The sequence below is a fragment of the Natrix helvetica genome (assembly GCF_964273705.1).
Source record: "Natrix helvetica genome assembly, chromosome: 1".
NCBI lineage: Eukaryota > Metazoa > Chordata > Lepidosauria > Squamata > Natricidae > Natrix > Natrix helvetica.
The window spans coordinates 238,849,488-238,876,946 of NC_138548.1; the positions used below are offsets into that span (position 1 = coordinate 238,849,488).

General features: G+C 43.1%; 1 protein-coding gene across 1 annotated transcript in view; it reads left to right on the forward strand.

Moving 5' to 3' along the window:
• Positions 1-27,163, forward strand: part of LOC309384884 (dynein axonemal intermediate chain 2-like) — an 86,063-nt gene extending 58,900 nt beyond the window's left edge. Inside the window, exons 18-33 of the mRNA XM_081938728.1 lie at positions 3,215-3,351; positions 4,969-5,094; positions 7,471-7,665; positions 8,847-8,993; positions 9,982-10,104; positions 11,483-11,630; positions 12,421-12,595; positions 12,788-12,986; positions 13,159-13,429; positions 14,613-14,734; positions 19,322-19,476; positions 21,490-21,595; positions 21,745-21,841; positions 22,714-23,117; positions 25,021-25,180; positions 26,105-27,163. Of these exons, the coding sequence (XP_081794854.1) occupies positions 3,215-3,351; positions 4,969-5,094; positions 7,471-7,665; positions 8,847-8,993; positions 9,982-10,104; positions 11,483-11,630; positions 12,421-12,595; positions 12,788-12,986; positions 13,159-13,429; positions 14,613-14,734; positions 19,322-19,476; positions 21,490-21,595; positions 21,745-21,841; positions 22,714-23,117; positions 25,021-25,180; positions 26,105-26,259 (2,720 nt within the window). The 3' untranslated portion in view covers positions 26,260-27,163. The remainder of the gene's footprint in view (positions 1-3,214; positions 3,352-4,968; positions 5,095-7,470; positions 7,666-8,846; positions 8,994-9,981; positions 10,105-11,482; positions 11,631-12,420; positions 12,596-12,787; positions 12,987-13,158; positions 13,430-14,612; positions 14,735-19,321; positions 19,477-21,489; positions 21,596-21,744; positions 21,842-22,713; positions 23,118-25,020; positions 25,181-26,104) is intronic.
• Positions 27,164-27,459: the final 296 nt, after the last annotated feature.

Consider the following 27,459-nt stretch of genomic DNA (forward strand, 5'->3'; position numbering starts at 1 on the left):
GCACCCGAAAGACCACAGGCAGCCAGTGCAGCTCGCGCAGGAGCGGTGTTACATGGGAGTACCTAGTACTCCCAAAAATAGCCCGCGCGGCTGCGTTCTGGACTAGCTGCAGTCTTCGAGCGCGTCCCAAGGGAAGCCCCATGTAGAGGGCATTGCAGTAGTCCAGCCTAGACGTCACCAGTGCATGAGTGACCGTGCGTAGGGCATCCCGGTCCAGTAGGGGGCGCAATTGGGGCACCAGGCGAACCTGGTGGAACGCCCCCCTTGCCACGGCTGCCACATGGTCATCCATTGACAGCCGGGCATCTAGGAGGACGCCCAAATTGCGCGCCCGTTCCACAGGGGGCAATTGCTCGCCCCCTATGGTCAGCGATGGAATCAACTGACTGAACCGGGGTGCCGGTAGCCACAGCCACTCAGTCTTGGAAGGGTTGAGCTTGAGTCTGTTGTCCCCCATCCAGACCCCGACGGCTTCCAAACACCGGGTCATCACCTCGACAGCCTCGTTGGGGTGGTCTGGGGTGGAAATGTACAGCTGCGTATCGTCAGCGTACAGATGATACTCCACCCCAAAACCACGGATGATCTCCCCCAGCGGCTTCACATATGCGTTGAACAGAAGGGGCGAGAGGACCGACCCCTGAGGCACCCCACAAGTGAGTGGCCTCAGAGTCGACCTCTGCCCCCCTGCCAACACACATTGCGTCCGGTCGGAGAGGTAGGAGCCGAACCACCGCAAAACGGTGCCTCCAACTCCCATCCCCCCCAGCCGGCGCAATAGGATACCATGGTCGATGGTATCAAAAGCCGCCGAGAGATCTAATAGGACCAGGATAGAGGAACAACCCCTATCTCTGGCCCTCCAGAGATCATCGACCAACGCGACCAAGGCCGTCTCCGTGCTGTGTCCGGGCCGGAAGCCGGACTGGTGTGGGTCTAGATATTCGGATTCCTCAAGGTGTTGTGGAAACTGCTGTGCCACCACATTCTCTACAACCTTCGCTAAAAAGGGAAGGTTGGAGACTGGACGATAATTAGATAGCTCCATCGGGTCAAGGGAAGGCCTCTTGAGTAAGGGCCTCACCACCGCCTCTTTCAAGGCGGCAGGAAAGGACCCCTCGCTCAAAGAGGCGTTCACCAGGCCCAGTAGCCAGCCTCGTGTCACTTCCCAGGATGCCAGTACCAACCAGGAGGGACACGGGTTCATTAAACATGTGGTCGGTCGCAGCCGTCCACGCAACCTATCCAAATCCTTGGGGGCAACAGACGCAAACTCCTCCCAGAGTGGTCTCACAAGACTCACTGTTGGCGGCTCTTCTGGTCCACTGAAGGGGGTCCATCCGCTCCGGATCTGAGCAATTTTGTCCTGCAGATATTCCCCAAACTCCTCTGCTCTGCCCTGTAGAGGGGCTTCCCGCGTCCCCTGTGATAAGAGAGAGCGGGTCACCCAAAACAGGGCGGCAGGGCGGTTATCGGCGGATGCAATAAGAGTGGCACAATGTCTGCGTTTGGCCACTCTTAATGCCACAAGGTAAGTCCGTAAAAAGGCTCTTACTTGTGTTCGGTCAGATTCGGAGCGTGAAGACCTCCACCTGCCCTCTAGGCGTCTCCTATGGTGCTTCATCACCCTCAGGTCCTCGGTGAACAAAGGAGCCCTGATGGGTCGTCGCCGCAGGAGAGGCCGCAAAGGCGCAACTCGGTCCAGGGCCCCAGCGGCCGCCCTATTCCAGGCGGCCACTAGGTTCTCGGAGCGAGAGCGGGTCAGGGCTACAGGGAATGGCCCAAGCTCCATCTGGAACCTATCCGGTTCCATCAGGCGCCTGGGGCGGTACCAACTTGGACAGTTTGGTTCCGCCTCCTCGCGGTGGGGAGGAGAGAGTGAAGTTTTTCTCATTTTATATACTGGTAGCTTGCTTTGTTACTGTCAGTGAGAGTGGTATTGGTGGTTCCTTAATTGGACTATTTGCTTATGATTAACTTACTTGTCTGAGTTGGTAGTTCCTTGATTGGGGTATTCTTTGCTTCTTAATTGTTAGTCAATCGTTACTCTTGGTGTTAATCTCTGTTCATTTAGGTGTTGGTTCTGGTCAGGTGTTTTGGTCTTTTTGTTTCCTTTTTAGCTTTTTTATTGTCATTTTTGAATGGCACATAGATATTATTTATCGCTATGTAACTTGATGGACAATTTGTCTGAGTGCCAGACTTCCAGGAATTCTCTAGAGTTTTTGGATTTGGTTTGATCTAGGATGCTCATGATTTCCCATTCGAAACTATGGTTAAGTCCGTCCATGTGTTGTGAAATTAAGGAATTTCCACCGTGTCTTCTGACTACCAGTTGGTAGTCATGGATGCGTTCTGCTAGTCTTCTGCCTGTTTGTCTAATGTAGTGGCTGTTAACAGTCCTGTATATTGGAGATCAGGGAACCCCAACCTCTGGTCTGTGGACTGGTACTGATCTGTGACCTGCTGGGAACTGGGCTATGCAAGCAGCGGGTGAGCATGCAAAATGCCACATGCACAAGTGGCAGACACTTGCGCTAAAACACGTCCGTCCGTCCCCCACACACACTGCTACTGCCACTGTTGGTCCAGGAAGGTTGGATACCACTGTTATAGATAATTCCTGGCTTTTTTCCTAGGTCTGCTGAGTCTTTTGGTTTACTTAGGATGTTTTGGAGGTCTTTAATTGGTTTGTGTGCTACAGTGATACCATGTGGTAACTCAATATTGTTTGAAAACTGAACTCCCTAGTTGATTAATTGCAGGATAACTGGAAACACAAAGATATAAATGTCTGTTCATAAACAAAGTCATTTGTTCATTTGACCTTTATTCTGTTCCATACCTTCATTCATAGATTAGCCTACCTCAGAAAACACAAACATTTTTAGCAGCTATTGTAGTAGGTAAAGCACCAGGCTAGAAATTGGGAAACTGTGAGTTTTAGTCCCCTCTTAGGCACGAAAGCTCTCTTAGCCCAACTTACCTCATGGGATTGTTGTTGAGGGGGAAACAAGAGGAGGAAGGAGTATTAAGTATGTTCATCATCTTGAATAATTTATAAAAATAATAAAGACAGAATTTATAAAAAGTAAAAAAGAATGCAAGTCTCCTTTCAAAGAAAATGTAATGATAGTTTTAGATCATCCCAGAATAGAAATGTTCCCCCATTTTATCAACCATCTCTTTTCTCATCTCTCTCCTTACATCTCAGGCTGTGGAAAGACCTACACCATGCTTGGCACTGATCACGAGCCTGGCATTTATGTCCAGACACTCAATGACCTCTTCCATGCTATTGAGGAGACCAGCAATGACATGGAGTATCAAGTGTCCATGTCCTATCTGGAGGTACGTCACTTTGAAGGGGTCAGAAAGGAAAATGAATGAATGAATGAATGATAAGAAAGTCTGAAACTGCTCAGTTATCTTCCCAAGGAACAGAGAGAGAATCCTTCATTTATGCCATGTTTGATTTCCCAATTTCTGTTAATTTTGTGCATGTTTTTAACATGCTCCTAAGTTTGAGGACTTTACCATTAATTTTTGTGCAATCTGGTGCGACTTACTTAATACCTTCCTTCCTTAGCAACAGAAATTCTGGTCCCAATTGCAGCTATAAGTTGAAGACTACCTGTATACAAAGGGACATGTATACCAAGTGACATACTTCCCAGTAGCTAGTGTCCCAGGCATGCATTGAATTCATATTTATTTACACATTAAGTGGCCCGTATTTCCTTCTGCTTTGCCTGAATGATGAAAGGTTATACGGGACTCTGCCATTTTTGTTTCCTTTGTCCAATATATCCTGTCCTCTCCAGCCTTTCCGCCTTTACAGGCTGATGTATACTTCATATGGTATGTGGAGATAATTTCCATAGCAACCCATTAGGACTCATGCTAGTATAATATTGACTCACATTAGCAGCCTGGAACAAGCAGCACTCAGCAACAAAACAGGAAAGGCAAGAAGTAGTGGCTGGAAGAAAACCCTGAGCACAACAAGTCTTTCCTGAAGGAATGAAGGATTCTTTCTCCTTCTCCTCAAGTCTGGCCAAATGTTTGAAAGGGGAGTGATCATCTTTCCATTTTGCTTCCACTATACTTTGGAAATCCAGTCTTTTCTATCTTCTTCTCTCTCGAATCAACTTTCTCGTGTTTACATATGTCTGCACCGCATTGAATCTAGTTGACGATGTGATTCAGATTGTGACCTTTATTCAGCATTTTCAGCAGCATTTCAGATACCAAATCCAGGCTGCATTCAATGCCCAGAAGAAGTAATGGTGGTGCTGCCTGATTGCCAGCTAATCTCTCCAATCCAGTAAGACGGTGATGGCTAACCTTTTCCAGACCGAGTGGCCAAAGCGTGCGTGCACGTGAATGCATGCGTTCATGCCCGAACTCCCGAAATGCAAAGCCCACGTGACCCCTGTACAGGCGCCCCACACCTCACGCATGCACATGCGCCCCCCCTCCCTGCACATGTGCATGCAGCCCCATCCCCATACCTGCGCGGCAGAGACCCGAAAACCAGCTGGCCGGCAGGAGGCGCAAGCGCATGTGCAGCATGGCTGAACTGGGGTGGTGGCCCACGTGTCCACAGAAAGGGTGCTGCATGCCACCTGTGGCATGCATGCTATAGGTTCGTCATCATGGCAGTAAGTTATTGTTGATGGGATTCCAGATGTTTGGTACTAGGATATGGAACCCGAATGTGGAGATGCTTCTATTCTGTGATTTTGCTTCATAGAGTGTTTAAGCACTGACATTTTGAGCTCTTCCCTTCACCTCCAACAAGGTGTTCCCCCCCATCTCTGAGAAGAGAAGGATGCATCTAAGAAGGCAGTGACCAAGAAACCAATTTCTGTCTATTCTGAAGCCTACCAGTATATAATTTTTTTCCAAGCTGCTTATAATTCCCCAGCTCTTACCATGGACATTTTCTCTTGTTCTTTTAATTAGATTTACAATGAGATGATCCGAGACCTCCTGAACCCTTCCTTGGGCTACCTGGATCTGCGTGAAGATGCTAAAGGTTTCATCCAAGTGGCCGGAATCACAGAAGTCTCAACCATCAATGCTAAGGAGGTGAATTGGAATAATAGCAATAGCACTTAGACTTATATACCGCTTCATAGTGCTTTTACAGCCCTCTCTGAGCGGTTTACAGAGTCAGCCTATTGCCCCCAACAATCTTGGTCCTCATTTTACCAACCTCGGAAGGATGGGAGGCTGAGTCAATCTTGAGCCTGGTGAGATTCGAACTGCCAAATTGCAGGCAGCAAACAGCAGAAGGAGCCTGCAGTACTGCACTCTAACCACTGCAAACTGTGACTCATAAACCCTGCAAAGGTTACGAAAAAAATCCATTGTTGCCAAATGCAGTCTTGCAAGATAATTATTACTTTAACTTTCTTCAAGAGACTACCATGGATTTGTCACCATGGATAGCTAGTCTGCTCTGATTAAAAATCCAAATCAGTCCATTTGGTTTAAACAACTGGCAAATTTGGTTATAGTAACAGTTCCTAACCCAGTTTTTTTTGTTTCTCACAATGACTGTGACTCCTTGACTCGTCTTCAGAGGACGTTGTCAACCCAGAATCCCCGGAAAGCATTCTGTTTAATGTCCCATAAATAAAATCAAAACCTCTTCTTTCCTTTCCCTTTTTAATTCTCATACTATATCTCGTGACTAGAGCTGGGAACTTCACTTGGGTTTTTTTGTCACTTGGTGGGATATAAGACATGTTTTAAGCTGGGAAATATGACACGGCTTCTTGTTTGTGTTTGGAGGCAGGAGAAGAAACACAAGGGGAAGTACAATTGAGGTGGAACAAGAAATTCAGTCTTTTTCACTGTATATTAGTGAAAAGAATTAAAAGCAGACCAGTATTCCCTAGCAACTGGTAGCACAGACATTTCAAAGAACAGACAGCCAAAGTGTAATTTTTGCTTGTTTAAAAGTCCATCTCACAAGTAGTAACCCCAAGCAAATGTGCAGTTTTAACTGATTTAGTTACAAAAAACACTGCTGCAAATCCCGTAACCTAGCTTCTCTTCAGTTAAAGAAGATTGTTTGGGGCAACCTTCCCCAAGCCGTTTGAACTAAAAATAATGGGCATTGTAGACCAAATTTGTTTAGTTAGTATTCACTTCATTGCAACAGGCTTTTGGGAGAAACATATTGAAGTTGCTCTCTTAGCAATTAGTAAAAAAAAAAAAAAGCCTTATAAAGCCTTAGTAAGATCATACTTGGAATACTGCATCCAGTTTTGGTCACCATAATATAAAACAGATGTTAACACTCTGGAAAGATTGCAGAGAAGAGCAACAAAGATGATTAGGGGGCTGGAGGTTAAAACATATGAAGAACGGTTGTAGGAATTGGGTGTGTCTAGTCTAGTGAAAAGAAGGACTAGGGGAGGCATAGCAGTGTTCCAATATTTGAGGGGCTGCCACAAAAAAGAGGGGAGTCAACCTATTCTCCACAGCACCTGAAGGCAGGACAAGAAACAATGGATGGAAACTAATCAAGGATAGAAGCAACCTAGAACTAAGGTGAAATTACCTAACAGTGAGAACAATTATTAGCCAGTGGGATGGCTTGCATTCAGAAGTTGTGAGTGCTCCATCGCTGGACGTTTTTAAGATATTGAACAGCCATTTGTCCAGAATGGTATAGGGTCTCCTGCTTGAGCAAGAGGTGGACTAGAAGATCTCCAAGATCCCTTCCATCTGTGTTATTCTGTGTCTGTGGCTCTTCTGTATAGCTTAGCTTCCTCAATTGTCCATTTTCTTCTACTTTGAATCCCCCTGAACTTCCATAAAATTCCCCATTCTAGGACTCAAAGTTCCCTTTTGTATTTTCCGGGTGGTGATGTCTGTTTGTCTTTCTCCACCCACAGTTCCCCGTTATAGATAGAAGTCACTTTGGCTTGAAAAGTTATTAGAGACAGAAGGCCTTTTGCTGACTAAAGCCTAATCAATGCTCACAATTACCTACTTTCCATTATCAGGTCTTCAATATGCTAGCCCATATCCTGCCCTCACTGAGGAAAGGGAAAAAGGTGTTTCTGTTTCAGAATTGTCCCTTCATATAACTATTGCTACCAGGGTAAAATCTGTTGCAGTAAATCCAGTAAGGGAAAAAGAGATAGATGATCTTTCTGGAAAGCAGAGAAGACAGGAGACTATGTAGGTTTATCATTTCACTGGAAAATAATATGCTGTGAGATACTAAGGTATGATAAAATTTCAGAAGTAAAATGCATATTCCCAAAGAACACCCAATAATATGTCTGACTCTTTGGCTTTTGTTCATGTGCTAGGAAAGTTTGAATACTATGCTAAACCTGCCCTTTTGCTCTGTTCCTCCCCCTGGTGCTTAACTGGAGGCACCTCAGCTGTCTTAACCTACACCAAACAGTTTTGGTCAGACTTGCATTCTTCTTGTTCTTGTAGATAATGCAGTTGCTGATGAAGGGCAATAAGCAACGGACACAGGAGCCGACAGCAGCCAACCGAACATCTTCACGTTCCCATGCAGTGCTTCAGGTCACCGTGCGCCAAAAGAGCCGCATCAAAAATATTATGCAGGAGGTGCGCATAGGCCGACTCTTCATGATTGACTTAGCAGGCTCAGAGCGGGCTTCTCAGGTATGGATGTGGGGGAGAAAAGGCCAGTCACCTCAAAAATGAAAACACTCCTTTGGAGAGAAAGAGAGAGATTAGGGAAGCAGTGAGATAGGAAGCACTTGGTGATGAAACCTCAGTATTGAAACAGCCTTTGCAGTGGCAAACTGGAAACTGGCTAACTTCCAATTTGGGGGCTGGGTTTGTATGATTACTTTGCTTTAAGTCTCATAAGTGCAATATTATTATTGGTTCGGCGGTTCGAATCCCTAGTGCTGCGTAATGGAGTGAGCTCCTGTTACCTGTCCCAGCTTCTGCCAACCTAGCAGTTCGAAAGCATGTAAAAATGCAAGTAGAAAAATAGGGTCCACCTTTGTTGGGAAGGTAACAGCGTTCCGTGCGCCTTCGCCATTTAGTCATGCTGGCCACATGACCACGGAGACTTATTTGGACAGCACTGGCTCTTTGAAATGGAGATGAGCACCGCCCCCTAGAGTCGGGAACGACTAGCACATATGTGTGAGGGAAACCTTTACCTTTTTAATGACACTTCTAAATGACCAGTTTGAAATGAGAAATACTAATGAAAGTGTATTGGGACTGAGAACTTGATAGAATATTCATGTCTCTCTTCAGTGAACACAGGCTTCCTATATGCAAGAATAGCACTAGCAATATAAAGTGCTTTACAGCCCTCTCTAAGCAGGTTACAGAATCAGTATATCGCCCCCAACAATCTGGATCCTCATTTTACTGACCTCAGGAGGATGGAAATGCTGAGCCAGGAGAGAACCCCTGGCAATCGACAGAGTTAGCCTGTAATTGCATTCTAACCACTGTGCCACAACTATTAGTCATTTAAAAGAATCATTCTATAGAGCTTTATGGGAATGTCATTAATGATATAGTATGCATCCAATATTTGGATCAAGACCACTTTGCTTCAATGTCCTCTGTGGCTCACCATGTTTTGTCTTAAATCAGGAACTTAATTTGACTCTAGATAACATCTACTTTCCATCAGTTTTTTTTCCCTTTGGTGAAAGCTGCTTAAATGTTAGTGCCAGAAGAATGATGACAGAGAAAATATATTTCAATCTGACCTCAGAATTATATCTCAGAAAAATAGGGCTTGCCTCAAGAGTGGTCTGTGTTAGAACCCCAATTTCATTCTCATGTCAATTCTACTTTTCCCACCTCCATAGACGCAGAATCGAGGGCAGCGTATGAAGGAGGGCGCTCACATCAACCGGTCTCTGCTGGCTCTTGGCAATTGCATCAATGCTCTCAGCGACAGGACAGGCGTCAAATATGTTAATTACCGGGACAGCAAGCTTACTCGCCTTCTAAAGGTAGGTTGCTCCTTTGCAGGTTTGGCAAATAAGCAGTGAGTATGAATAGCCTAAAAGAAGCTATGTATTTTCAATATAGGCAAAACAGAATAGAAAGATTTTTTGTGGGGGGCTGTATTTGTGTTAATATGTGCTTAATTGTACTACCCCTAAAAGTTGAATGAAATGTTCCAATGAGAGAAATATGCAACATCATTTGAGTGTAGAGCTGCTGATGAATCTGCTTGTAGTATTATGTGGTATTGCTCTTATTTTTTATGTAGCTACTCATCAGTATTTTTTGTATATATGTTTTTTTTAAAAAGTTAAATAAATAATATTGTTCCTCATTAAAGTGTCATGTAGCTAAAATAAAGGAAAAGAAATGTTTTTTTTAAAAGTTCCAATGAACAAAATAGCAATCTGGTTTATTTGGTTTGGTTGTAAGTTTGGTACAGCCCACTTTCTTCTGAGGTAGAAAAGGAAACATATGTTGCAAGAATAATTTAAACTAACTGAGGGAGATGGGGAAGAGATAAGAGTTGATCTATTGGACCTGTGTAAGACAAGGCAATGTTCACGCTTACCTATTGTGCAGTACAGATACGATGGATCAAGCTACAGTTTCAGGACCTTGGAGAGTTCCAAGCAGATACTGGTAACTATGGCTAAAACTTAAGGGTTCAAGTTAAAGCTTTTATATTTCTCGAACTAGACTCCCAAAAAGTCCATAGGTGAAAACTGAATATTCAAATACCTAGCATGAAGAGCATGGTTCCCTAAGCAAACCTGGCTTTAAAAATGTGCGCTGAAGATGGGATTGGGCTTGAAGGAAGGTGCCTGGCTAGTCAGATCAGTTTTTGTAATAGAGCTTGGATTTAGAATCATCATGGTTTACCTAGGTGTATGTGGTTCCTCCTTTTCTGCAGACAGTTCTGATTGCTGCGGAAAGTCCAGTATGGCTTCCTTGCATACAGTATATATTCAGTCCTGTGGTTTCTATTTCCAGGATTCCCTAGGTGGGAACAGCCGTACTGTCATGATTGCTCACATCAGCCCCGCAAGTAGTGCTTTTGAGGAGTCACGCAGCACCTTGACCTATGCGGAACGTGCTAAGAACATCCGCACCACGGTAGGAGGCCGCATTCTTGGCATTTTATTGCTTCTTCTGCTTTGTCTAGAATTCCAACTTTTGTAAGTTGCTCAGATAACACAGTTTGTTTCACCCTGAAACCATCTGGTCATCAAAACATTAGTTAATTTAGCCTTATCATCAATATATTTTCTAATCAATGCAGGAGCTGGAGCTGGTAAGGCAGGAACAAAAATTGGGCACACCATTATATAAGCATTGAAGAAATGCCTTCCAATTAGAAGAATAAGTAATTAATGGCCAAATTTGAAGAGATTTAATTTTAGGCAGGAGGAAAAGGTCTAAAATTGAAATCTCAGAGCAGATACAATATAATTGGAACTTGATTCCTATGTTCTACAATTGACAGATGTTATGTATATATGTGACTTCTGTCTTAATCTGTGACAAAGCAACTTATCTAGCTGTGTTATATCACTACACTGTATATGGTCTCCTGTTTGAGCAAGTTTTAAGCAAGTTCCCGAGTATAGGATTGAGAATTAGGAGTCAAGATTTATTGCTACATGAACACATAAACATGAAATAGCTTTGGAGACATGGCAATAGCTTAAAATATTGTACAACAAGCTTCTAGACATCAACCTGCAATCTTTTTTTAAAAATCCTTCTCATGACTTAAGCAGAAACTCATTGTAACACTGCCTGGTTCATGGAGTTGATTGAGGAGGATGCCATCGATAATTGCAGCAAAAATGTGACAAAGAAATCCTTCTTTATGCTCAGATTCAGTTGCCAAAAAAAGAAAAGAAAAAAAAATCCTCCTCATAATTACAATCAAATTACAGACTTATTTGCCCTTTGAGACTCAGTTGGTTTCTTCTGGCCTGTTTACTAGATAATAGAAAGTCTTGATCTGTTTGACTCTACTAAATTAAACAGTTGATTTTCTAACCAATGTTTTTTATGTTATATATTGATTCTGACTCTTGCATCTTTACTATTTTATGGAATGATCTAGTATTTGAAAAGCATCAGCCCTATAAAGTAGACCACACTAAGAGACACTGTGCAGACCTGAAGTTGTATTCGAACAACTATAGCAATAGAATCTTGCAAGTCTTGTGTGCTTTTTCATGAGAATTAATAGAAGACGGTGATGGTGGTTCTGAGATCCTTTCAAACTTACTTTCCTAGTCTGAGTTTTAAGTCTCATTTATCTTATTGTTGCCTTGGTCATGGATCTTTTCTCTATTTTTCAAGGGCATTCTCTTTACTCACTACAACAAAGTGTTTAATTGTTGTAAGACTCTGGATTCATGAGTCTTAAATAATTAACCAGTCTTGGATGCTGCCAGAGTCTCCTTGCACACACAACATTTGTTCGGAGTAATTCTCTCTCGCACTCGCCTGACAGGTGAAGCGCAACCATCTCAACGTCTCCTACCACATTGCTCAGTACACAAGTATCATTGCTGAACTCCATCGTGAAATTCATCGGCTGCAATGCAAAATTGAGGAACAAGAGCCCCGTCCAATGCGGTCAGACATCCGGAGTATTCAAGGTAGGCTGAGTTGCTGTGATAGCATGAAGATAACTGTAGAAGATGCCTGGAAGATGAGGCTATCCATATATGAAGTGTGGATAACTTAATCTTCCAAGAATCCTACAGACAAGTAAGTATCCACCAGGAAAACCTCAAGCAGGATGTGACCAATGGCACCTCTTGCTGATGTTCCTTAGCAATTAGGCATTATACAGAGGCATATCACTTTGATGCACAGCTATGCATTATTTTTAATATTAGAAGTGACATTCCTTTGTATAATGCCTAATTGCTTAGGAACATTAGCAAGAGATCCATTGGTCACATCCTGCTTGTGTTTGTCCTTGTTGATACTTGCTTGGCCACTATGATAAACTGGGCACTAAAAGATACAGCCTTTTTGCTTGATCCAGCACAATTGAGTTTAAAGTCTTACATTACCCATTCCTCAAGCATTCCAGAAATATCACTGCCATGGCATCTTGACACCTGTAGAAAAAGAAGAAAAGAGAAATATGAAAGATGTATGTGTGTGTGTATATGTATGTATGTGTGTGGGTGGGCCATGGATTGAGTAAGGTTGATATTTCTGTCTTACAGATTGCAAAGGGATCTCCTGATTGATAGGTTTGATGAGGCACCCGAAAGTTTTGTAAAAGTCAGATGCAGGCAATTAGACACATGGTTGAAACCGAAAGGCATGGAAGAAAGGGAGCAAAAACTTGGCTCTTCTGTAGCTTCTTGTCTCTCAGCACTTTGGTTGGATTTCCCGTATCAGTTACACTTCTTTTCTCCACCTTCTGTATAGCTGAAGTACAGCTCCGTGGGAATCACTTTGAGAGGCAGGAGATGGATCAGCTCCGGGAACAGCTGATCAGCACCTTTCGGGAACAGATGGATGTGCGTCGCCACCTCATGGAGCTGGAGAATAATTACATGGAGATACAGATTGAGAGCTCTCGCCATCTCCTCACCATTGCTGAGTAAGCAGACAGTAGAGAACAAACAGGACACCTTCCTAGGACCTTGGTTGTGCAATTCACTGTTTTCCATCATCTTATTTTGAGAGATTAGACCAGATGTGCCAGTTGCCTGTCATTTGCTGGCTCTTGACCCTAAGGCATTTCTTCAACCTTTCTTCCTTCCCTTCTCCCCCCCCCTCCCCCCCTTTGCAGTTGGGAACAGGAGAAGACACGTCGAGCACAAAAGTGGCGAGAGGAGCAAAGAAAAGAAAGTTACAACAAAGATGAAAACGAGAAGGACTCTGACACTGGGGACGAACTCTCAGATGTGCCAGAGCCCCAAGAAGTAGCAGCAGCTCGGGAACACATCGCTATTCTCCTGGGGGAACAGGATAAACTTCATAAGCAGAAGGTGTCAAAAGCCGGTGGGATGGACAGAATATTAGCTAAAGGAAGGGAGGGAAGGGAGAATGGGGATGTTGCAACTTTATAGAGTGGAGCAGTCTGCAGTCAGCAACATTCCTCCCATCCGCTATCCATGGCTTTCACTGGCTCTGTGACTCTGTACCTCTTCTCTGTGCCAGGCAGAGCTGGAAAGGCGCTTCTGGGAAATACGGCAGCGTGGACAGCGGCTAGAGGAGACCTTGCCGTGGTGCATCAGCTCAGAAGAGCAGAGGGAGGTTCTGAGTTTGCTGTGTAAGGTACATGAACTGGAAGTGGAGAATACAGCCATACAGTCGAGTACGTTTCTCAAGGACAACTTCATCCGTCATCAGGAGAGAGCTGTGCGTCGCTTTGAGCGCTATCGCAGCCTCTGTCACCGCATCATCCAAGAACAACGACAGATAATTCATGGTATGACTACCTACATTGCCTATTGCAGATCAGTTTTTCACAATTTAGTGCCCTCCAGAGGTGTTGGATTCTAATACCCAGTTGAGGAGAACTGATGTAGATTTACTGGTTGGTTGGTTGGTTGGGTGAGTGGGTGGGTGGGTGGATGGATGGATGGATGGATGGATGGATGGATGGATGGATGGATGGATAGACAGACAGACAGATGACAGACAGACTGATAGACAGACGACAGACGATGATAGGTAGATAGATAAGTAGATAGGTAGATTAGGTAGATAGATAGGTAGATTAGATAGGTAGGTAGAGGGAGGGAGGGAAATAGATAGATGGATGGATGGAGGGAGGGAGGGAGGGAGGGAGGGAGGGATGGATGGATGTGTATATGTGTATGTCATGGGCACAGGGATACACACACATACACACATACATTCTTGATACAATGTGGTAGAGGCAGGGCTCTGTGCTCCCAGTTCTTTCATCGAGGAAGTTGTGTGTAAGAAAATAAAAGATGTTATATAATAATCATCTACTTTCCCAGACTTCTCTGAGGCACAATAGAGGTCTCTATCCTTTCTTTCAGATTCACATGCCTTACCTTTGCTTATAATCTATTGATGGCCTCTCTCAAACGTAATAGTAAAACCTTTTTGCCTCACAATTTTGTGGCCTCCCCCAGTATTATGCTCAGGAGTCTCAAACGCAAAACTTAATGGGAGAAGCATCAACACTAGTTCATTAATCTGAAGATTGCAGTAGTGGAGTCTTTTCAAATCTCTAGTGAGTAAGTAGCCTTAGGAGCAAACAGTATAGAAGTTGATGGAACGTTTTAGTTGCTATACTTGTCTATATGTAAACAAGGGGTGTTCTTTTTTCTGGTTTATCTGTATTGATGCTGGCTCTATAATATCATCCTGAAGGGCCACGTACAGGTCATGAGTGTGCGACCCAAGGATTATTTTGCAGCTTGACACCCTGTCTTAGCTTATTCAATCATGGCATTGATGCTTTTCTCATCAAAAGAATTCGGTGTCTTTCTAATACCTTCCTAACCATAGCATCTGTCCCATTCCCTTCATACTACAAGGGATTGCCATCTCAGTTGTAGACCAGTGTTGAAGCTTCTGTGGTCTGTTTGCCTCTCCTGTGTGACCTCATTTCTGCTTGCCCTTCTCATTGCCAGAGTCTCACCTAGTGGTGCCATCCCATCTGGAGGAACTGTATCAGGTTTACTTGCATGAGCTGGAAGAAGGGGCCTTAGATCGAATGGCAGTCATGGATCAAGCAACTGTTAGAGCTCTTAAGGTACATCGATGTTCTCATTGCTGAAATCCTTTCACCTCACCCAAAAGTAATATCTTTGGGCCTCAGCAGTATCCACATTTAGACCAAACTGTCTGCACCAGCAGAGGAAACCTAGGTGTCCTATTATGCAGAGAATGACAATTGCAATACCGTGTTTCCATGAAAATAAGACAGTGTCTTATTTTCTTTTGATCCCCGAAATAAGCACTTGACCTTATTTTCAGGGAGGTCTTATTATTTTTGAGCTGCAGGAGGTGGCGAGCGTGGTCACCTCATGGCTGCTGCTGTGTTGCAATACTTTTGGGGGAGGGCTTATTTTAGCGCATGTACTCAAAAGCTCGATTGGGCTTATTATCCGGGGAGGTCTTATTTTCAGGGAAACAGGGTAGCACTTAGGCTTATATTCCACCTTGTAGTGCTTCACAGCCCTCTATAAGCAGTTTATAAAGTCAGTGTATTGCCCCCAACAATCTGGATCCTCATTTTACCCACCTTAGAAGGATGGAAGGCTGAGTCAATCTTGAACCGGTCAGGATCGAACTGCTGGCAGTGGGCAGAGTCAGCTTGCAATTCTACCTTCTAACCACTGCGCCACCATTGCTCTTACATCTTTATCCTTGTTGGATAAAGAAAATGCAGTATGGGGGTCAGGGTAGACTTTTAAATCAAGGAAAGGGAAGGCCCTCGGGTCCAAGTTGCCCATCACCCTTTCCAGTAAGTCATTTAGATTCCGTGATAAATATCAATTTTACAGTTCATTCGTTCTTCTGCTGTCTGTCTCACATTTTTCTCTTCTGAATATTGAATGAAAACCTAATTTCACTTCTCATTTTATTCTTGAACCCATCATTGCACTTAACGATGCATCCAGAAAAAAAAAAAACTCCTGAGTATCAAGAAACCAATCAGTTTTTCCAATAAAAGGCAAGGCAAAGCAAAGAGTGTATAGATTTTTTTTAAAAAATCCTATTAAACCACCCTGAAAATCTCTTCATGTCATCTTCTATGAATGTTGGACATAAAAACTATTACTGAATTGTTTTCCCCCCTTATTGTCTATCACTTTCAATTATCCCTTTCAAGATAAGCAATGTTATGTAGAGCACAGGAGCCAACAAGATGGAAAACGTGATATAACAAGAAAGGAATCATGATAAATTTCTTACTGTTCTGTAAGACGGAATGGTAAGACATTTCAAAAAAGATATGCTTTTTGATTGTCCAGATTTCCCCCGACCCAGCCTTGACAGTCATCTGCTCCTTGAGCAGGAGCTGGGAAGCCAGCAATAACCTTAAATCGCAGATCAGTTCGGTCCAGGGAAATGTAACCCCACCCATTGTGAAAGATGACTTATGACCAGACCTTGAGGACCAAAGCCCACTCCATCTTTCCAGAATTGAGCTGGAGCCGGTTCCTTCCCATTCAAACCCTCCCAGCCTCCGAAACATACAAAGATCCAGGTCTACAGAGCCTGCCATCCTGAGCACACTCTTGTACTGTAGTGAGTCTTGGACCCTTTACGTATGGCAGGAGAGAAAGTTGAACACCTTTCATATGCGCTGTCTCCAACGTATCCTTGGCATCACCTGGCATGACAAAGTTCCAAATAGCGCAGTCTTGGAACGTGCTGGAATTTCTAGCATGTATACACTATTGAAACAGCGACATCTACGCTGGCTTGGGCATGTCGTGAGAATGGCTGATGGTCAGATTCCGAAAGATCTTCTGTATGGAGAATTAGTGCAGGGAAAGCGCCCCAGAGGGATACCACAGCTGGATATAAGGATATCTGCAAGAGGAATCTAAAGGCCTTGGGAATGGGCATTAACAGCTGGGAAACCTTGACCTCTGATCATTCAGATGTCAAGGCTAAAGACGCAGCATGGCTTTCTCCATTTCAAAGAGACATTTGTTCAGCAGGCTGAGGCAAAGAGGCTGTCCTGGAACCAGTGAAATTTGGGGGCTGGGCAGGGTTAAGAGTGTATTTTCCCTCAGTGTGGAATGGATTGCCACTCCCGAATTAGACTTTTTAGCCACACCAGATGCTGCGTTAGGACCTCTTTCCAGAGCACAATACAATAGTCTTTTTAGACTGAAGGATGCCAATTGACTGATAATACTACACCCCTGCCATCAAATGACTTTGTCCAACAGTTTCATGTAGATGTTAAAGAGAAGAGGCGATCAAGAGGCCCAAACCCTAAGGCACCCATCATATGCATTTTCTAAATCAATCATTCTACAATAATCTTTCTCACATTCATACATATCTCAGTGATTTGCTGAAAAATAAAAAAAATTGGCATGTGCACCCTCTGCCCTGCATAAAGCCCTATTAGACTTCCTGGATTTTGCACACTGTTACCTCTCCTACCATTTTGATTAGAATTCTGTCAAACATCTTCCTAGACATATTTAACAAATAACCTGTGTATTTTTTTTTTCATTCAGTTGCTAACTTTTCCCCAGTGACAGTATTTTCCCATGGTCAAGAACAGATGGGTCTTCTCACACACACACAATGAACAATAATAATCGCATTATGTGTTTATTGCATATAAACAAACCATTTCCTTATTTTGACATTTCCATTATCTACACCTGGAGCCGTAGAGTTTTTCAACATTCTCACAGGATTTGTGACTTCTTTTTCATCCATCTTTTTTCTTGGACATAAACCTTTGTAGCATTTGTTTCAATTCCGCCCTTCACTATTGTTCCCAGAAAAATCTCCAAAATATATTTCTTCTACATTGGCCCCATTTCCGTTTCATTCCAAATTGTTATTCACTTATTTCTTTGTTTTATTATTTACCGGTAGTTTTTTTTTTTTAATTTAGTAAGTTTAGTAAGCCCTTTAACACTGTCCAACTACATTTACTAAGTCTGCATTACTATTGCTATTAATCTTCTCATCGTTCCCATCACCCATCTCCTCCCATTTATAACTGTATGACTAACTTTGTCACTTGTATCCTTACGATTTATAGTGATTGTTCCCTAGTATGATTTGATTGCTTATTTAAACCCTATGTCTCAGGAGTGGGTTTCTACTGGCGTTACTGACAGTTCGGCATGTGTGCACACTTGCACCTAAAAAGTTCTGCGCATGCGCACAACATTAGAAAAGGGGGAAAAATAAATTTTTGCAATGAAGATTGTTCTGCGCATGGGGAAGAACTGAAAATCAAGATGGTGCTGCCACTGATAGAACCGGTTTGGGGGCATGGCAGGCTGAGTTGCTACTTACTCTGCCAAACCGGTAGAAACCCACTTCTGCTATGACTATCATTAAGTGTTGTACTTCATGATTCTTGGCGAATGTCTCTTGTCTTTTTATGTACACTGAGAGCCTATGCACCAAAGACAAATCCCTCGTGTGTCCAATCACACTTGGCCAATAAAGAATTCAATTCTGTTCTATTCTATTCTTATATGCCTCCCACCTCATCAATAAGGTAGCTCTGGGTGACTGACAAAATGGTAAAAAGATAAATATAAAAACAGTTAAAATGAAGAAAATGTTTTTTTTTTAAATAAAAGATTTTTTTTATTTTAATTGAACAAAAACACACAAAAAAGAATCATCCTTCAATACATCTTGTAGAAAGCGTGTCGATTGGTTACAAATAACATTCGTGCATTTCTTCCATAGTCATTACTTGTAGTTCATCATAGATTATACACTTTAAATCAAAAATCTTTATGTATTTTACTATCAATATACCACAATTCTCATTTGACTACAATTATTTGAACGTGCTTCTGCCTGAACTTATTCATACTTAAAAACACAACCACATAATGGCACTTGTTAGCTATTTCAAAAATCCTCCAATAACATTACACTTTTATGACATATTCTGACAAAAAATCAATTAATAAAGTTTCTAAGCTTTTTTTTTTTCGCTGTTTAGAATATTATATCCAAGTTGCTTTTGCCAATACCAGAGCATGTATATATTATTAAACAATATCCATTAACATTTCCTTGTTGTTATTACAATTAGCTAAAAATCATTTACTATTTATATCCCAACTCCTCTCGTCAAACCCCCCAAAAATAAATGCACCTTTATGACAAAACCTAAATAGAAGTTTGTTGGTAAAATTTATAGGTCTTTTTCCCAGGTCACAATTTGCAATCTGTATCCAGATTTCTTTTACTAGTTTAACAGTACATAGTATATATCATTAAGTTGTATCTATTATCATTCCATTATTGTTAACTATAGTTATTTAATTGTTGACGAATAAACATTGAATAACAATCTAAAACAATCTAAAAATTACTAAATTCCTACTTATTGCTCAACCAAGATTAACTAATTTTTTATTATCAACCTTCATTGTCAACCTGTATCTTTCCAATAACAAAACAGTCTTATCTCTCTTGCCAATTGTGGTGTCAGTCTTCTTTTTATCTCCTTCATAAGGTTTTTATAGATTTCTCTCCGTACTTTGTTGCTTGAAGGATCTCTCAGGTAGTCTCGTTGCCCTCCAATTATTTTTAAAGTTAGCTTATTTTTTGTTATCAAACGTGTTTCTGAAAGAGTTTCTAAAATGAAGAAAATGTTTATGTGCAGGAGTCTTCTGTGCCAAAGCTTCCCCCGCTCCCTGCAGAAAACATTCTGGACTCAGACCAAGAGAGCGTCAAGACGTTGGGTTCTGAGGGTCAGCAGCTGCCGTGGCGGGATTCTCGGAAGACTACCCTCCCACCCCTTGTTCCAGCATCAGACAGGTAAGAACTGTTCGGTACTCTTCAAAAGGGAGGTAGAAGAGTGGCATTCCAATGTGGATGGATCACGCACAACAGAATACAGGTAGTCCTCGACTTATGACCACAGTGGAGCCCAAAATTTCTGTTGCCAAGTGAGACAGTTCTTAAGTGAGTTTCCCCCCATTTTACAACCTTTCTTGCCAAAGTTGTTTAAGTGAATCACTGCAATTGGTAAGTTAGTAACAGTGTTCTTAAGTGAATGCGGCTTCCCCATTGACTTTCTTTGTCAGAAGGTCACAAAAGTGGATCACACAGTCCCAGGGACACTGCAGCCTTTATAAATACGAGTCAATTGCCAAGCAGCTGAATTTTGATCACAGGACCATGAAGGTGCTACAACAGTCGTAAGAGTGGGGAAATGCTCATAAGTCACTTTTTTCAGTGCTGTTTTAACTTTGAACGGTCACTAAATGAGCTGTTGTTAAGATGAGGACTACGTGTATGAAACACGGGTCTTTGAAAACTCTGGAGTGAAAGGCATGAAAGGCTTCCTGGAACCAAAGCCAAGTTAAGAGAACGAGTGCAAATTTCCACAGGCGTTCAGATATTCTCCACTCTCTTTTGTCTTTCATTTTCTTAGATGTCGCGTTTTTCTTTTCATGCTTCTCTCCATCACTGCTCTCGGCCTCCCTGCTCTTACTTTGTCTTAATCATTTTTCCCTTCTTTTTCAATTCATCCCTTAATGAGGGCTGTGAAAATATCTATAGACCAGTGGTGGGTTCCAGATCCCGTTCCAACTGTACCGGTTGGAACGGGTCCGGCGGCGTCCACATGGACGCGTGACACATGTGTCTTACCGCCTCCGCGAGCCTCCACAATGCTCCAGCTGCTCAGCGGAGCATTGCGCAGGTGCTGTACGGGCCGTGCACGTGCAGGAAGCGCCAAAGACTTAAAAGACCAGTAAGGAGCTCGCGTGGGCAGGTGGGCCCTCCGGAGCACCATACCAAAATGGTATCTGGTGCTCCAAGCAGGCTCCGGTACAGCCGTACCGGGGTGTACTGCCTGTAACCCACCACGGCTACAGACCCCTCACATCCTGGACATACGTTGTTTCAACTCCTACCTTCAAAACGATGCTATAGGGCACTGCACACCAAGACAATTAGACACAAGAACAGTTTTTTTCCCAAATGCCATCACTCTGCTTAACAACTAATTCCCACAAAACTGTCAAACTATTTACTAATACAGTCTTTCTATTATTATTCTCATCCTTCCTAGTACCTATCTCATCCCACATGACTATCACCGTGTTGCTTGTATTTTTACAATTTAGATTGTTGTGTTTGTTTCCTAGTATAATCTGATTGCTTATTAGTAACCTATGACTATCACTAAGTGTTGTATCTTATGATTCTTCATTAGTGTATTCTATTTTATTCTGCTTATGTACCCTGAGAGCCTATGCACCAAAGACAAATTCCTTGTGTGTCCAATCACACTTGTCCAATAAAGAATTTTATTTTATTCTATTCTATTCTATTCTCTTCTCTTCTCTTCTCTTCTCTTCTATTCTTGTTCCTGTTCCTATTCTATTCCATTCTACCCATATGCATCCCCACTTCTCTTGAAATGGTTTGTCGTAAAGGCCACTTCCTCTTTTTTTAAGGTTGGGAGAATGGGTTAAAAACAACAACTACCATCCAAGCCCATTCAGTCACAATCGGGGTATTCATCAGATCTAATTCAGACCAGATCTCCCAATGGATAGGAGTGCATCATATACACATACAGGACAGGGATTTTATTTTCAGAGTTGTTTCTTTCAAGCCTTGTTAGAACTTATAGCACATTTTTTTGTGAGTTTTCCCTTTAAAAATCAGCCTGCTGTTGATTTTTAAGCAGTCTTGGCAGTTCAATTTGTTGGGGTGGAGGCTCAGCAGCCCATAAAAAGGGAGTTTGGAGCTACGTGAAAACCGTTTGCCTAGTGCTGTGCCGGAATCAGCAGATACTTATCTTTCTTTTCTCAACAGTGAAGCAGTTCAGGTGTTCAAGGCGAGTCCTCGGGCCCGGCAGATGAAGCATTCAGCTGTGATGAATCCACCCCCTATCCATGTCAATGGCATGATCAGTCAAGAGGTATGAAGAGTAAAGAAAAGGGGGGGGTTGACATGCATATGGTGGTTGGCTTCAAACATGATCTCACCACTTCACTAGGGGAGGAGCTATAACATTCCTGGGAAAGCTCTGTATAATTTAACATGGCCTGCCTCCTTCCTTCTTCACAGTATACCCCCCAGGAAAGTTTGCTTATCCTGGGCAGCCACCAGAATTCTTCCCCTGACAGCAGCGATCACTGTTCTGACAGCATCTTGATGCATGGAGGTGAGGTATAGCGTATGCAAGGTATTTATTGAGAGCCAAGCTGACATTGTGGTTAAGGTACCAGACTGGAAACCAGGAGATCATGAGTTTTAGTCTTCCCTTGAACCTGAAAGCCAGTTGGATGACTTTGGGCCAATCACTCTCTCTCTCAGCTCATGTGGGAAAAATAGGTGGGAAAAATAGGTGGGGACATTAGGTACACCGCCTTGAGTTGTACAAAATAAAGGCAGGATGCAAATCCTATCGTTAAATATGTAAAGGTTCTGTGTTTCCTCATGGAGCTCCATGAGTAGTTAGGCTGCTAGCAGTCTGCAGCTGAGGCCTATTTTATTGACTTACTGGGAACTCTTACTTCCTCCTCATTCTTCCCAATTACCCATCAGATCAGGGGTGGGATTCAAAATGTTTTACTACCGGTTGTGTGGCCGTGGCTTGGTGGGCATGATGTGGCTTGGTGGGTGTGGCTTGGTGGGTGTGGCAGGGGAAGGATACTGTAAAATCTCCATTCCCTCCCCACCACAGGGGAAAGTTACTGCAAAATCTCCATTCCCCCCCCCTCCGATCAGCTGGGACTCGGGAGGCAGCGAATAGATGGGGGTGGGGCCAGTCAGAGGTGGTATTTACTGGTTCTCCAAACTACTCAAAATTTCCACTACTGGTTCTCCAGAACTGGTCAGAACCTTCTGAATACCACCTCTGTATCAGATCAGAAAAAGACAATGCAATGAGGCTCTCCCATCCACTTTGAAAAGACTGTAAGCTGCTTTCTGGCATTTTCCGCCTTTTCCTTTTTTCTGCTGGGCCGCTGGCACCCAAGCAAAGGGAACCCAGGAAAAGCTTTTAATTTTGCCACATGCTTCCACCCCTGGCAGAGCACAAGGAGATGGCGAGCGGCATCAAAAACATTGCGGTGAAGGCCGCCCGGCGCCGTTCACGAGTGCTGGAATCCGACAGGCTGAACCTGCAGAAGCCAACCAAGGAGCTCAGCAACCTCTCCCTCCATTCTCTCAGTGAAAGCGAGGATACCCTCTGCCGGGAAACCCCTGCCCTCTGCCCTCTGCCCGCCAGCCCCAGCCTGCAACATGCCATCAGCGAGGACAATCTATCGAGCAGCACTGGGGATACTGCTCCTGGGAGACATGTCCCCAGACGCTCCCCTGGTCCCTGGCTGCGGGTTAACCAAAAGGGAAGCAAGAACCTGGAAAAGAGGGAAGAATCACTAGAGGCCAAGAGGAGGAGACGGCGGTCGCGCTCGTTCGAGGTTACTGGCCAGAGGGTATGTCTCCCCTGTCCCAACAGTATGACTAGCTAAGTTTAAGATTCACAGCAGAACAATCAATGACAGTATCTTGGTGGTTTCCCTTCAATAGCTGAGGGCCAAAGCTAACTTCCATCAGATTGCTTCTGCTATAATCAGGCCTAAGTAGGAATTCACTAGCAGGCTGCATCAGAATCCCAGTTTTATTTATTTATTATTTATTTATGTATTTATTTATTTATTTGTCAACAACTACAAGGAAACAAATATCAGTATAGACATAGACACGGACACATGAAAAATGGCACAAATAAATGGATATAAATAAGCAAAACCTAGCCATAAACAGATAAAAGAGTACATATAAATGGGGACAATAGGAGAAGGATGGTAGGCACGATGTTGCGCTTATGCACGCCCCCTTAGGGGCCTCTTAGGAAACACGTAAGGTCCACGGTAGACAGCTTGAGGTAAAAGTTACGGGGGGTAGAGGAACTAACAACAGGAACAGGTAGGGTGTTCCACACATTTACTCCTCTATTGCTGAAATCGTTTTTCCTGCAATCAAGGTTAGGACAGATTACATTTAGTTTGTATCTATTGATAGCCCTTGTGTTATTGCCATTGAAATAAAAGTGGTCCTTAACAGATAGGACGTTATGGCAGATAATCTTGTGTACTAAGCTCAGGTCGGAATGTAGACGGCGTAGTTCAAGGTTATCCAGGCCTAAAATTACAAGCCTGGTGGTATAAGGAATTTTATTATGAGCAGAGGAGTTGAGTACTCTTCTTGTACAATACTTCTGGACCCTCTCTAATGTTTTAATGTCTGAAATGCAGTGTGGGTTCCAGGCAGGTGAGCAGTATTCAAGTATAGGTTTGTTGAGAACTCAGTTGCTGAGCTTCTGCGGCTGTCTTCAAGGTCCACTTAGGAAGCCTTATTCTGCTACAGTGATGCTATCCAATGCCCTAAGCTAATTATTTCTCCTAATAAACTCCAGATTAAACATCCGAAGAGGTAATAGGCTTCCCCTGTTTTCTCCTAAAGGCAGGCTGCCAAAGCTCATGTGAGGTCCACCTCAATTCCGAGATCTCAGAAATTACATGAATGAATTATTAGTGCCGTGAGTTAGTGTGCAATGAATGTTGCCCCTTCCCTAGTTACAGTTCTCCTGAGATCAGCATAGGGTAACTTTGGGAACTATAAATGACAAGTGTGAATGAAAGCACAGAGGTGCAAAATCAGAAGCATAGGAGTTATAGAATAACTTCCTCTGAACTGGTTTCTACCAGAATTCTTATTGCATAAGCCTCACAGTCCTTCGTAAGATCAACTGGATAGGGCTATGGTAGTCATGCACACCTGGAGGAAGGAAGTGCCTTCTGTTCAAGTAAAGTCCAGCCATCAATCTGACCACTTTTCCTTTCTGTAGCAAATCAGAAAATGGGTCTTTCAAGAGTACATGAGACTGGCACACCATCTCCACTCCAGCGGACACTTGTCCCTGTTCTCAGCTGGTATCAAATCCTCCCACTCAGATCTTCCATGCAGAAGGTGTGGTGGAACATAGCCTGAATTCCTGGGAGGGAGGGAGGGAGGGAGGGGTTGCATTCTAGAGGAACAAGAGACAGTTAAGTTTAGATAGTTTGGTTGGGAGGAAGAGTGTTAAGACTGCTCCTCCCTAGGAGTTCTTTTATTTATTTATTTGTATTTAATAGTGCAAGTAGTCTGCTTCAGTTTGGCAAACTTTCTGTTTATAAGTGAGGAACAATAAAGCAAGCTGCTTAGAAGAAATTTGGAGTGTTTTTCTTGGTTTATGGAGCCTAACCTGTGCTTTAATAATTCGTGGTGGGGTAAAAGAATTTCCTTATCCCTGAAATACCCTCTGTACCAGTGTGTTCATCTCTTGCCCCCTGGCAGCTCCAGGGCCCAAAGAACAATGCCTTTCGACGACATCCCCTGGAAAGCAGTTCTGAGCACAAGATAACAGCAGCAGGAGGGATGCACAATATCCGTGGCATTGGAAGAGCTTCCGTGCAGTTGTCCAGGGTGAGACTTCTACAAGCCCAGCCTTCCTCAGGTATGTCAGGATCAACCAAATCACAATTTCCTGTTATTGCTCCTCACTATAGCAAAGTCTCTGTTGATTGCAGCAGATAAGTCTGTCCTGCAGTTGCATATACTAGATCTACCTCTTTTACTTTCACTTTAGAGCAATAGGTCTGGAATCATTATACCAGCTTGCCTTTGAAGGTTGAAAGCCAGCTGTAGTGGTGTGTAGTGGTCAATACTAGAAACTGAGAGACCATGAGTTATAGTTCTGTTTTAGGTACCAAGCCAGATGCGTGACTTGGGGCCAGTCACTCTCTTTTTCAATATAGCAAACCACTGATGAAAACATTGACAAAAAAATTTTTTGCAGGGACTAGTCCAGTTGTCAGAAGTGACTTGAATGCGAAAGAAGGGAGAGAGGGAGGGAGAGAGAGAGAGAGAGAGAGAGAGAAAGAAAGAAAGAAAGAAAGAAAGAAAGAAAGAAAGAAAGAAAGAAAGAAAGAAAGAAAGAAAGAAAGGAGTGAGTGAGAGAGATGATAGATAGATAGATAGATAGATGATAGATAGATAGATAGATAGATAGATAGATAGATAGATAGATAGATAGATGATAGATAGATAGATAGATAGATAGATAGATAGATGATAGATAGATAGATAGATAGATAGATAGATAGATAGATAGATAGATAGATAGATAGATAGATAGATGAGAGATGAGAGATAGAGATAGATAGATGGATGGATGGATGGACAGACAGAAAGAGATAGAGAGAGATGATAGAGATTGATTGATGATTGATTGATTTTTGGGGATGACACAGCTGTACTGAAGGTCAGCCTAAGGAATGATAACTGTTAAGGGGCTATGCAGTTATTCCCCAGCTTGTGAAGCAGCCATATACAAACCCTAATGGTTGCCCTTTTTTCATTTCTGGTTTTATTCCTTCAGGTCCCAGTGAGGCCTCCTCTCATTCTGTTGCTTCCCATCAAAGTGGCATCTCCAAGAAAACGAGCCAGCCCAGTCAATACCCTCCACGCTTGAACTATGTCACAGTGAATGGGGCAAACCCTCCTGGCAAAGATGGGAAGAACTGGCGATGTTAAGCTCTGAGGGGACACAGGGAAGTTGAGATGCTCCAGGGAGGTGCATTTGATGGCCAGTCAGGACCCTGTGGCTAAAGGCATCAGAGGGAAATAGCTAACCTGAACAGAAGGCCTACAGGCTTGCCTGGTGGGGTTGCAGTGCTGCTGCCAAGAGGATTTTTCTGGCCACAAAAAACTTTTAATCTCCAGGACTAGGTTCCCCCAAATTGAAATGAGTAGTTGTCTGGATGAGTGACACAGAAGGCTATCACCAGATATATCCAGTGCTGTAATACCAAGATAGATGTGGAAGATCGGTCATTGTGCAAGCACAACTCTTTAGTTTTTAAACTATGTGTTAGAGGAGGACACAGTGCCACAGCATTGTTGTAACCTGTCAATAAGAGGATATGCTGTGTGCATTTGCTGTACTTTTTCATCATTCTAATCTAAGGCAAATAATTTCAATATATTTAACTAGCACCTTTCTACAATGACCTTCAGAGGAAAAGGTTTGTGGACAACATTTGAAACTGCACTATGTCTGCCTATGACCATGATTCTCTACTAAGGGGGCTGTTGTCAATCAAGCACCAGCCTTAGTTTCATGACTGGGATATACTTACCATTGAGGTTACACGGACGTTTAGGCAATCCAGTTAATTGGACTGGATGCAAGAATTGTTTTTCCAGAATACTTCACTATTGCTTTTTTCTGCAAGTAGATTAAAAAAAAGCACCGTATTTTTCGGAGTATAAGACACACCTTTTTCCCTCCAAAAAGAGGGTGAAAATCTGGGTGCATCTTATACACTGAATACAGCATTTTTGGCCTCCCAAAACCCCGCCCCCTTTGCAAAAATGGCTGTGCATAGCCTTTAGGAGGCTTCCAGAGAGTTTCTAGGGGCTGGGGAAGGCAAAAATGAGTGAAAAACTGGCCGTTTTTGCTTGTTTTTGCCCCCCCCCCAGCCCCCAGGAGCACTCTACAAGCCTCCTAAAGGCTATGTGTACCCCCCCTTTTTTTTTTTGCCAAAAACGGGCCCGTTTCGTGAAAAACGGGCCATTTTGGGGAGGTCTGCAGAGTGCAAAAACTATTTTTAATTTGCCTCTTCAAAATCTTGGTGCGTCTTATACTCTGAAAAATACGGTATGTAATGGAATCCCAAATGTTGCCTTTTGTATCTCTAAGTAAAGTGGGACAGCAAACAATATCCAATACCA